Source organism: Lampetra fluviatilis, chromosome 35 (assembly GCF_964198595.1).
Source record: "Lampetra fluviatilis chromosome 35, kcLamFluv1.1, whole genome shotgun sequence".
Taxonomy (NCBI): Eukaryota; Metazoa; Chordata; class Hyperoartia; order Petromyzontiformes; family Petromyzontidae; genus Lampetra; species Lampetra fluviatilis.
This window is the reverse complement of record NC_136309.1, coordinates 1,709,268-1,721,685: the sequence shown is the minus strand read 5'-3', so window position 1 is coordinate 1,721,685 and position 12,418 is coordinate 1,709,268. Positions and strand designations below refer to the sequence as shown.

The following is a 12,418-nucleotide window of genomic DNA, read 5'->3' as shown; positions in this document are numbered from 1 at the left end:
TGGTGAAGTACGATCAAACAAGCTCCACGACCGACAGAACGCGGGTAGATCTTCATCCAGCAATGGACTGAAAGAGCACTGTAAATGTCTATCGTTAAACGATCACGATAAATTCTACGCGTTGACTCAACCAAATTGCAACATTGCAGAGTGGTGGTTAAGCTATTGTGCTTGCGCCTCCGGCGTGTGAATGTATTAGACACTGGTAGAGCACTTCTGCACCAGCCGACAATCCACAGTGCAACTACCAAACATTTGTAACTCATGAAAAAACAATAGGCCTTTTACACTTAGATACAACTGCTCAATCCGAGCTATTAACGCTGATATTTTGCGTTGCCTTTGTGGTGTTCACCTTTTGGCGTTCACTGTTCTAACACCGGCAGTGAGAAAAGGACATAAAGGAGGCTGTCTCTGGTGTAGGCCAATCAATTTAAAAGACAATGCATATATTATTATTTGTTTACATGTTGTACCACAAGCAAGAAGTGTGGTTAATGCAGACTTGTTGCCTTGCGATAGGGGTGTCTATTTGGTGTTTGAACATCTGAACGCCTCCTGTATTATTGCCGGAAAGGTGTAAAGCCGAGTATTTTTTTGCCATCATTTCTAACCGAGCCTCACGCAATGCTTTGCATTGCGTGACGCGCGTGTTCGCGTAAGGACGGCGATGTCCGTGCCACGTCTCGTCATACCTTCTCGGCGAGAGGTCACAACGCAACTTCAAACACACCAACAGCCGACTGCGAACACAAACGGGCAGTCACAGCGAAGGGACCGCATGGGCAGCAGTGCACGCACAAGCTCAACTTGCATTCTGAGAGCCGAACGAACGGTAACAGAACTGAAGGGCGCTCACTGCCATGGAATGGTCGTGTCGGACAGAAGGACCCCACTGAACAGGAATCCGGCGAATGTCGATGGCAGCGTGGCGCAGTGGTAACTAACACCTGAGCCGCACGGCACTAAGGACCTGGGTTCAATTCCCGACTCGGGTCCACACTGTGATGGTATGGTGTATCCCACTGAAAATCATGCGAATATCAGCGGCAGGGAGGCGCAGTGGTAACTAACACCTGAGCCGCACGGCACTAAGGACCTGGGTTCTAGATTTTCCTCTTGTTCTGCGCGGGTTCCCTCCGGTAGCTGGTATCGGCTAAACATCCCGATTCTGAAGAATTACCAGACAATTACTCAATTAGGATCATACACATCAGCAAAGTCGCTCCCTACTGCAACATTTGGCAGTACCCTCCTAAAAAAAGAGCTTTAAGACCAAGTGATACTTTCCCGAGCACACAATCATATTAACAATAGAGTAATTTACACTATGAGACCTCCTTTACCAGTGGCAAAATATAGTAATAGGTTTTTACCCTTTCAACTGGTACAAAAACTGACACCTTTATACAAGGCATCATGTTTGCAATAACCACAACACAAGCAGTCAAAATGCAAAGTGTAAATGCTTACCCCGAGCTCTCAATACTCTGATGGTGTGCTGTTTTTGAGTTGTGCGCCTTTTGGTGTCATCTGGTCCAACACCAATGGAGACTAGGCTCTAAGAAAAGCTGTCTCGGGTGTGGACCAATCAACTTGAAGGACAGTGCATATCATCATCATCAGAGTTGTTTCTTTTTGTTTGCATTTTGACTGCTTGTGTTGTGGTTATTGCAAACATGATGCCTTGTATAAAGGTGTCAGTTTTTGTACCAGTTGAAAGGGTAAAAACGTATTATTACAATAGAGTAATTAACAGTGAAACCAATGACAATTCCAGTGGAAGGGGAACACATCAGGGGTGAAGTTTCATGACGGTGACAATGATGATGATTGCAGGGACGTACCTCTTTTCAGGCTGCACCTCCACTGTTGGGAACAGCCTGAAAGGCAGCGGCGTTGGGAAGTCGTCAAGCACCGTGTACTGCATCACGGTCATCTGCGGTCACACACAGATGGCTCGACCCTAAGGCACCTTGAAATCATCTCGATTGTAAACTCTTTTCTTGAGAACTGCTTTTTGCGCGTTAGTTTGTTGTTCTCGCCCCCCGCCCGCCGCACCTCCGATTAGCACGGTTGGCTACGTGCGGTGCGGAAGAAGGTCAACCAGCGTATGCACAATGACAAACGCCCTCACCGTGCTCAGAAGGCTTCATGGCCTTGTGGCAATGCATCTCGTGAGCCAATCTCGTCTCTAGTGCATCCCCCATGCTCTCTCCGCTCCACAGCAACCTCCCTTCTTTCTTCTCCTAAAGTCTGGAAGAACCTTGCCGTGTGGCCATAGTCACAACCTTCCACTTGTGTTTACTTTAGTTAGACGTTACATAGACGCTGTTGCTTATTATGTACGTGAAATCCTCCTTATGAATTTCCTCTGTTTTGTCTTTAGAGCTATAATGAATGATAATAGTGAAGACGTACAACCCTTTGTCAATCCACTACAAGGTGAAGGCCTCACAACGCTGTGCTGGTTGTGGGGATTGGTTGACCATACCTCACCACGCTAGTCAGCGCGGGTTGGGAAAGAAGGGTCAGGTTCAGATGTCACTTGCTACCGATGATTAGCCATGGCCGTGAATCAAAGATTAGCACGATTGTTGTTGTCTCCGTGTCTTATTCTCTCACTCTCCCTTATGTTATCTAACCCGAGCATTACTGTCGCGGCATCGAGAGATGAGACTTTACACTGTCACGTGAAATGTAACCAAATTGTTTTGGTGAGGTCGTGAGGTTGGTTTAGATTTAACCAAACCCCGTCCCTCTCAAACGGCAGAAGTCGCCGCAATCCACGGCAAACGCGCCGACTGCCAAAGAGCCGAGGCTGCGTTGAGTGCATGACGGTGCACTCACGCAGCCTCGCCTCTGGGGAGGGGCGAGATGGCACGCGCCTGTGATCCCAGCACTCTGAAAGCAAAGGGTTTGTCGGTCTTAGAGATTTTGTGAAACTCACAAAACACCCCCCTGGGCGGCATGCGAGTTCGTGAACCTTTGAGCACCGTCTCCTCGAATGCGTGAGTCTTCTCTGGGTACTCCGGATTTACTCCCACTCACTTCCATTGCGGGACCGTTGTGATCAAAAAGTATCGAAAATCGTGGATAAATAAATTACCTTTTGAGGTGCGTGTTTGCATACGTAATCACGCGAGCATTACCTCACCAGGGCCCGGGCTCACTCTGATCGCACGTTTGGTCTCGAAGTCGGTCACGTTCACGTTGGCGTGGAAGCGGCACTCGTCCAATCGCATGGCACCGCCGTAGCCTGGACACAGAGAGAGAGGTGCAAGGCAGATGCAGCATCTGTCGCGTGTATTAATTACTGCCGGAGCGAGCCCAAGGACGTATGTATGCATGTTGAACTTCTTTCGCACCGTACGGAGCCAACTGTGCTCATCGGAGGTGCGGGAGAAGGACAACAAACACAAAAATCAGTTCTAAACAAATGAGTTTTCAATCTAGATGATGATTTAAAAGTGCCCAGCTGCAGTGGCTTCCTAATATCGGAAGGAAGAGCATTCCAGGCGGCCACAGAAGCGCATCTGAAAGCGCCGCGAGATCCGGTGACCGTCTTTGTTCGATGGCCCGCAAAAAGCCGCTGCTGCGAGGATTACCGGAGTTCACGTGATGATGGTTTACGCTCCTTGACGAGATCAGTGAGGGACTGTGGTTCATTTGCTTTCATTCCACACACCACAAGCCCGGTCACACTCGCACACCTCTCACCTCTATTCTGTGATGATCCTATGGCAAGATCATGGTTGAACGTCATGAAGATTTCTGAAAACACAGCAAAGCCACGTGACAAAACACACACAATGCATACTTGTTTCATCTTAATTTGAATCAGAGTCCTCATTGAACTCAAGATAGAGATTGCGCGTGTCCGTGTGTACCATGTGACGTATAGGGCGCTGTGACTCACATCTGCCAGTCATCTCACTCAACTCATACCACCTGCGTCTGTCCTGTAACTTCCTGCCAGTGAGCCATCCATACTTCACGTGGTCTGAAAGTGCACTTAGCCTGGCACAAGTGCCATGGTGACATCACCGTCACTCAGCGGCGAATGGCAACTGCTTTTGTTGTGTGCGCGTGCGTCCCGCGTGACGCAGAGAGCACCGATTCACCGATTACATCGCGTAAGACACGTTCACAAACTATCGGCACGTGCAGCATGCAATTATTTTATTTGTATTTGAACGGAGAAGACTCATGAAGGCGGAAAGGCAGGCCGAGGTGAGTCGCGAGGGCCGGAGTTTGATAAACACCGTGGGACCCCTACAGGAGCCCCGCACACGACTTGCGTGGTGCGTGAAAGGGGGGGGGGGGTGCCCTCCGCCCTTGACGTCATCAGGCAGTGGGGAGCCCCTTGAAAACCACAAGGGGCCACCTGGAGCCCCCCGCGTCATCGTTCGAGCCACCTGGTGTGCGTTCGGTACCTGAACAGCCGTTCACGAAGCTCTTCAAATTGATATCGCCATTGAGCTCCGCTTGAACCACATTCCCCTGTTGGGGACACAAACTGCATCACTCAGAAACACGAAGGCAAAGCGTTTGTACAAAATCGCATGCTCGAACCAGACGGTGAGGGTGGCTGCAGCAATGTCTCTTCCGGCGTCTGAGCATGCACATACGTGTGCATACGGCTGTGTTCACATACGTGTGCGTGTGTGCGTGTGTGCACGCATACAAACGTGTGTGTGTGTGTGTGTTGGTACGCACATTTGCCCCGATGAGCACTGTTAGCCTCTCCAAAACGTCCACGAATATCTCGTTGGTTTTGCTCTGAACACAAAAGCGGAGAACATTAAGTCCCCAACTGCAATGAGTCAACAATTTCGAACGTCGGGTTGAGTTCATTTGTGAAAGTAAATGCAGATAGCTCTTCGTGTAGCTAGGATGCTGGGAAATGTCAACGGCAAATCAATGCGCATGCCTGTAACTCAGTGCTCTGTCAGTATGGGCCATTGGATCAATTCTGTATTGGCATAGCCATAACAGAACACGGAGCCCAAAAAAATGTTGAAAGTTGCATTCCACAACTGTCAGCTGATGATATTTCCACCACTTGACTCACACAAACTTGTGAGGCTGTCGCAAGGCATAAACAATAATCCAATAATCTGCCACTCTTCAGCCAGCCTACAAGCACAAGGGGCGGTGGCATGACCTTACGGGAGTGCATTCGCCGCTTGTTGCAGAGGCTCATAGTTCGAATCCAGCGGTCGCCCTGGTTCATACTGCGGCGTGGTATTCCGCTTAAAAATATGTGACAGGCCGCCCGCTTCACAGTCGACGTTAAAGATCCCGTGACATCATTGACAAGAGTCGGCCGCTGTGTGCTGGCGTCATTGTCCAAATTTGTCACATTTTGAAAACTTGCCCTGCAAATGACTCAACAGGGGGGTTATGCGTAGCAACCATCACCCTGTAATGCGAAAACGTGGCAGAGCCCTCCTGTAAAAAAGTCGTGAAACTCAGAGAGGCTCTCCTGGGTAAAGAGCATTAACTGCCACCGTGGTACAAGAACTCTGGCCGTGTTGTGACACGCAGTGCACTGTGGGACTCTTCAATGTTAAACACATGCACTTGGGGGTTGTCCAGCCGGCGGTCGTGTTTTAAACAACACAACTTCATTTTCTATACTGCAGCGATGTGTCCGTCCATTGCTGGCTGCAGGCATTGACACACCATGTCGATTTTGGGGGTTGTTTGACCGTACTTTACCACGTGAGCAAAAAAACCCACTCAACACATTCCATCAACAAGACCGCCTTAATAATAAAAATATATAACACGTGACGTTTTGGGCAATCTTCATAGCACATAGATGACCACACTAGCTTAGTGGGGGCCCAGGACAGGTTCAGGTTTAAATATCACTCACCGCTGGTGTTAGCTGTTATCGGGAATCAAACTTAAAAGAGTTCTTCGGATTCATACTGCAATGCACTAACCCCAGTGTTCTTCACTAATTTTCATAGCGGGGGGGGGGGGGGGTCACTTTCGCTGATAAGACATCGTCAGTGTGAGGGCTGACACACCGCCTGCAAGGGGGAGTTTTCACATGTTGTGTATTGTCAGTGGGCCGCCATGAAGAACACTGCACTAACCGACGCACAACCACGCGACCAATTTCCTCTTGTTATGGAAACACATTTCACGTGGGAAACCGGCACGCAATGGTACGCGCACAAAAAAACACGCAGTTTCTCTCGGATGATGTACCTGATGAGACAGTGAGCGTATCGAAGCTGATGCCGGGACCAAGGTTTTTTGTTGTGTGTCTGCTCCAAACTACAAAGACAAAGAGAGACACAAAAATGATGAAGATCACCCGTACAAGCCACACAGACTCTTGCCGATCAGGTTGTGAGTCACTCCACAACCTGGCCAGCTTTGTCTCCCAAGCAAGCATTGATGTTTACACACCACACTACTCATTTAAGGCTGGGTCGGCCTAGGGGAGGCCCAAGACAGGTTCCGATAAACCTGCCCCTGATGTTAACCATGGCCGAATATACACAATTGTGTTAATCGGATTACAATCCTTCGAAATGCAATGCGGCGCGTGTGTGGACACATGTACACGTGTGTGTGTGTACCAGTCCGATGGCACTCATGTCAAACAGGCTGCTGGGTTGGGTGTTGACGGCTTCGCTCTGCACGTAGTTCCTCAGGACGTCCAAACGTGTAGTCTGTACCACTCCAAAGTCCTTCAACAAGAGGCAAAAGCCACAGGGTTAGCGACACGTCACAGCCACTCGTCTCCTAAGTCGCTACTGAAAGATAATTAATTGAGCTCTGGTGCGAGTCCAAAAAACTCCATCCCATTTTGCTGTCAGCCACTACCGGACAGAAAAATTGTAGCTGTAAGAGATAGAGTGTTGCCCCTTCGCACACGCGCTGCAGGTTTTCTCTTATGACGTATCGGTTTCCTCCCACGTGTTGACACTGATTAATTGGCCGAAGCACCTTAACTAATAAAAAACAAAAAGCTTTAGAGGAAAATTTGGCACCGGCTAACCATGCGGCTGCCTTTCCCGCTTGTATCATTAAAACAAGGGTGGAACGTGGCACAGCGGTTTGCGTGCTTGACTATGAACTCAACAAACCCGAGTTCGATATCCAGCAATGGCTAACATGAGTGGTGAGCGATATCCGAACCGATCCTGGGCACTGACCAGCGTGGTCAAGTCTTCTCAAACAAACCAACACTGCGTGGGGAGGCCTTCATCTAGCAGTGGACTGACAAAGCACTGTAAATGAATGTAATACAAGTCTAAAGCTGTTCTGTACTGGAAAGTTTGTCCTGAATAAAGCCGTTTTTCAACTCCACACTAATTTCACCAGTGGCGGCTCCTGCAAAATCTCTCAGGGGGGGCAAATGTCTGGATGATTTATAAGGATAAGGTCCACCCATGCAAAGGATAAATTAACAGCTTAAGCACGTAAAGGCAACTTCACTTCTTTAATATTAATGAAAAAGTAAAGTGACTCTTACAATACATCTTGTTTGTTTCTATACTCACTATTAATACAATCCACTCAAGTTTCTTTTATTAAAGATTCCACTAGGTGGCGACAAATAATATTGTTGGATGCAACGTGCTTACGTATGATGACGTAAGCACGTATGATGACGTAAGCACGTTAGTGCGAGCCCTCCCGGAAGCCATAGAGAATGCATTGCAGCGCCCCCCGTTCGAAAAAAAACATCTTTGAATGTAAGTCTATGGGACCACTCTGGGCGATTCTCAGCCGGAATCGCCCAAAAAGAGGCGGTACTCCACAGAACGGGACATGACGCTGATTGGACTATATCCAGAGGCACAGTGACGGCTAGCGTGACTCTGTGGTTGAATGACATTGGTGGTGCGTCGCCCAATCGCCCTAATGAAGAAACCGCCCCTGAATTTCATGGAACAATTATTGCCGTAAATAATTTTCACAATTTCTATGGCAATCACAGTTTTAATTTTGACACTTACCAGGATTTCTTCTAGAAGCTCATACAATAGTGGTAGGTTCTTCCTGATGGCCTCTTCAGAAACAGATCCACAGTAGTCTTTGACTATTGCAGCAAACCTACACACGAACAAAGGAGGTCACTGAATCGCGCACTTTCAGATGCGCTTCTGCGGCCGTCTGAAACGCTCGTCCTTCCGATTTTAGGATGCCACTGGAGCGTTGCCCTTTTAAATCCAGATTAAAAACTAATTTCTTTAGAACTGCCTGTTGTGTTGAATTTGTTGTCCTTCCCTAACACCTCCGTTTTTGCAAGGTTGGCTACGTATGGTGCGAAAAAAGTTTAACATACATACAAAACGCGTTTTTTATCTCCATTGTCAGGTCAAACATATAAATACTGATTTGAAGCTTTCGTGACTGCAGGAATCCATACTCTTTGGTTCTTTCGGTAAAGTCAGGACGATTGCTTGTGTGCCGATCGAAACGTCATGATCTATTAATTTTTCTACCTACGTGACTTTACCAAAACAACCAAAGAATTTATAAAAGACTGTTTTGGAAGCACCCATGGGTACATGACGCTAACACCATGTTAAATACCTGAGCTGACACACAGCTAAGATCCTGTGTTCAAATCTGGGTTTCAGCCACACGCAATGAACCCGGGGTTGTCAAGTGTTGAGAGCTGAAGGTCTCAGCCTTGTCACCAATGACTCGCAGAGAGACGTGTAGCTTTATAAGAAGGTGCATACACTCAAAGATTTCCTGAAGTACTCCTGTTATGTCATCTTCTGGGGAAGCTCTCTGCTCACAATCTATGCGTTGGGTCATGTGTGCAAGAATCTAATTCAATACTTTATTTAGGATACAAGCCAACTGTATGTGAATTATATCTTAACCATCGGGCTAATGAAACAATCAAGGCAATACAAACCAGAAAGTAAAAACAAGACAAAACGGAAGGGATTTTTCAATTCGCGCTGTGAACCGTGGATCGACAGAACTAATTGAATCGCATGTGGGTGTGAATCATTGCGCATGCTGTGTGTACGTACCGGTTAAGGAATTGTATCAGAATAAATGGGGAGGCCTGGGGCTTGCAGGTTAAACCAAAGTAAAGTCCGTTATGCCGTGTGTGCACGTAGCACAGCCCATTATGTACCTGAAAAAGAAATTACAGGAAAATGAATCACACACATATTCATGTAAATGTTCACACTCTATCAGAATCGTGCCCATTCGGAAACACTCATAGAGCATTGCACTACCCAGTATTAGAGAACAGCCCACGGAAGGTGATATCATGGATCTACTTCCAAGATCCATCCAATTGCCTGTTTCAATCCTCACACTACAGCGATGCAGTTTCCCACTTGCCCGGCTACAGAGAAACGTCCGTCACTCACATGGTCGTCAATCCGACAGCCGGAGCCAGGAAACAGCAGAACAACAATTGGACTGTGACCTGATCTGGGCCTCATCCCAAGTGCAAAACACTCCGGAAAATAGAATTGGCAACAGTAAATACTTTAATAAGACCATTTGAAAAACGTACTCAGTGAGGCTTTTACCGGATAAATGACTTTACATTACAATCTCGGGAACTATCGACAAGGCTGCAGGCAGAGGAAGAATCACCCCCAAGAGTGCATTCACCATGCAGATGGAGCAATAAAATGTGGCACTGCAAAGACCATGAGGGACGTTGACAGCCTGGTAAGGGCTTCATCCAGCAGTCGGTCGATCGTGGTTGATGATGTGTGGTAAGTTGAACTTTTTTCGCACCGTACGCATCCAACCGCGCTAATCGGAGGTTATTCCAGGACAGTACTAGACTTGATGAGTATCACAAGGGGTGTTGCGGGTGTAGCCATTACCTTAACGATGGGCTGCTCGCTCTCGTTCAGAGGGCACATTCTCTCGTACAAATTATCCGCGTGTCCATTACCTACATCTGTCAAGCAGGTGGTTAAGGAAACTTAAAAACTCATCGTGATCATCAACCATCACATTTACACGGAACACAATTCTTGAAAAGAAGCTTAGTTTCTGGCATTGTCATGGGTCGTTGTACATTCACGGACGCCCTAAACAACACTGCAAACATGCGATGAACACACGCACATATTGCAGATTCCCTTCTCAAAAGAATTCTCAAGTAAAAATCATCTTCGCAATTTGCTCCAATGTTGGTGGATGGAGATGTCAGTGGATGTCTGCCAAAATAAAATAAAAACATTCAGAGCGATACCCCAAAAAGTAATGCCTCCCTGCCTTTTTTTGTCTCAATTACTTTTGAATGTAATGAACTGGTACAGCATTTTTTTTTCTCCAATGCCCATTCATGATAACGCCATGAAATGTTTTTCACATGACAGGAGGCGACACAAGGGAGCTTTAAAAACATCAGTGGCCATGGCACAGTTCAGGTGAACTGGACTGCGCTTGCTGCCCCATCAATCATACAACTCCAGCTCTGGCTCCTTCAAACATCAATCTGCTCGGCCCTTACTCTTTTCTTTTCGGTAATGTCCCGTAACTTTACCGAAAGAACCAAAGAGTATGGACTCCTGCAGTCACGAAAGCTTCAAATCAAGATTGCTCGGCCCTTCCTTTGAACGCTGGCCCTACGCGGGAAACTTTTTAAAATTGGGCACATCCGGATCCAAAGTCTGAAGGGATCCAAAGGCTGTTTTGACACATTCAGTTTAATCCCGTTGGACGTGGACGGACAAGGCAGTAGAAATCTTGAAATCAGCTGAACAAGCCACATTATGTGTGGCGCACGTGACCACGTGGAGGTCATGTGGGACAAAAGTCGATCTCAATGGACACAAATTAAATACGAATACCCCCCCTTTGTGCAGCCTACACAGACTGTTAGGGAAAAGTATTTCAGCGAGCACCTATTAAGTCCAGAACGGGGCACTGAGAGGGCGATGTGGCCAAGAACCATCCCCCGGGGGACGCTTTTGTCTTCCCAGTAGCTGATGTTAACACACTGGACCAGGTCGAGGGGAGAACCCTGAGCCGGTTTCAAGTATCAATCGCCGCCACTGATGAGAGCCGTGGCTGGGAATCGAACACACACGTGTCAACCCCTTATCAGTGTTTATTACAGACCCATTCAGATCTTGTTGGCCACCCCGTGTCCCTTATACATCTCAACGTTCATCATATACACTACACTATACACTACTATACACTACACAATTACATAACATGTCAACCCCTTATCAGTGCCTACCTTTATTACAGACCCATTCAGACCTTATTGATCACCCCGTGTCCCTTATACATCTCAACGTTCATCCGACAGTCCCATCACAAGGGACAAACACAAACACAAATACATTTTACCCGTAAATTTCCCTGTACTAGACTACGGGGTAAACCGTCGGTATTGACGGCGATGCGAACACAAGTGGCAGGGGTCGTGACATACAGTACAGCGCACACGTGTGTACAGTACACACAGGTGTACTGTACACACAGTACACACGTGTGCACAGTACACACGTGTACACAGTACACACAGTACACTCGTGTGTACAGTACACTCGTGTGTACAGTGCACTCGTGTGTACTGTGCACACGTGTGTACTGTACACTCGTGTGTACAGTACATCGCGCTGTACCCCGTGTACAGTACACCTTGCGCACTGTACATTACACTTCCGCTTGGCACGGCTGGCTACGTACGGTGCGAAAGAAGTTCAACGTACATAGCACAAACCGCGTTTAACACACATCGCACAGACTGCACCCACAGCAACAACAACAGTGGCGGTGACGTCACCACGGCGCTTGTGCCAGGCTAGGTGCACGTTGAAGCCACGTGAAGTGTGAATGAAGCACATCACACTGTATTCAGCACACACACACGGTACACATCTCACACACTACACATCTCACACACACAATACACATCTTACACACGATGTCCATATAACATCACAACATAAACAGTAACATCGAAGGCGAAACACCCAAAGCAAAACGCCCCGTAGATGGAGAGAGCCGATAGCATCTAAAGCTGCTGTGGCCAATGATGGTGTTATTAACAGCGGTAATGATATTGATGATATTGATATTGTGATGATGATGGTGATGATATTGTGATGATGATGAGGATACAGTCCCTGTAGAGTAGAGGGTCTCCCCGGGACGACAGCACAAACGCCTGGGACAGCATCGCCGAGTTGCGGCTGTCTGTGTAGTTGTGTGAGCGATGTGTGTGCGGTGTGTAGCTGTGTGTGTAGCTGTGTGTGTGTGGCTGTGTGTGAAGTGTGTGTGTAGCTGTGTGTATGTGTGAGCTGTGTGTGTGTGTAGCTGTGTGTGTGTGTAGCTGTGTGTGTGTAGCTGTGTGTGTGTGTAGCTGTGTGTGGCTGTGTGTGTAGCTGTGTGTGTGTAGTTGTGTGTGTGTAGCTGTGTGTGTGTGTAGCTGTGT

At 47.6% G+C, this 12,418-nt stretch overlaps 1 protein-coding gene across 1 annotated transcript in view; it reads right to left on the bottom strand.

Annotated features, from left to right (window-relative positions):
- The window catches only part of AP4M1 (adaptor related protein complex 4 subunit mu 1), a 19,162-nt gene extending 6,744 nt beyond the window's left edge, over positions 1–12,418 (bottom strand). The window contains exons 1-12 of the mRNA XM_078872662.1: positions 12,106–12,418; positions 9,846–9,922; positions 9,024–9,130; positions 7,989–8,085; positions 6,603–6,713; positions 6,226–6,294; positions 4,720–4,782; positions 4,437–4,503; positions 3,721–3,774; positions 3,153–3,259; positions 1,848–1,939; positions 696–743 (exon numbers count right to left, since the gene is read on the bottom strand). Coding sequence (XP_078728788.1) covers positions 696–743; positions 1,848–1,939; positions 3,153–3,259; positions 3,721–3,774; positions 4,437–4,503; positions 4,720–4,782; positions 6,226–6,294; positions 6,603–6,713; positions 7,989–8,085; positions 9,024–9,130; positions 9,846–9,922; positions 12,106–12,163 — 950 coding nt within the window. The 5' untranslated portion in view covers positions 12,164–12,418. The remainder of the gene's footprint in view (positions 1–695; positions 744–1,847; positions 1,940–3,152; positions 3,260–3,720; positions 3,775–4,436; positions 4,504–4,719; positions 4,783–6,225; positions 6,295–6,602; positions 6,714–7,988; positions 8,086–9,023; positions 9,131–9,845; positions 9,923–12,105) is intronic.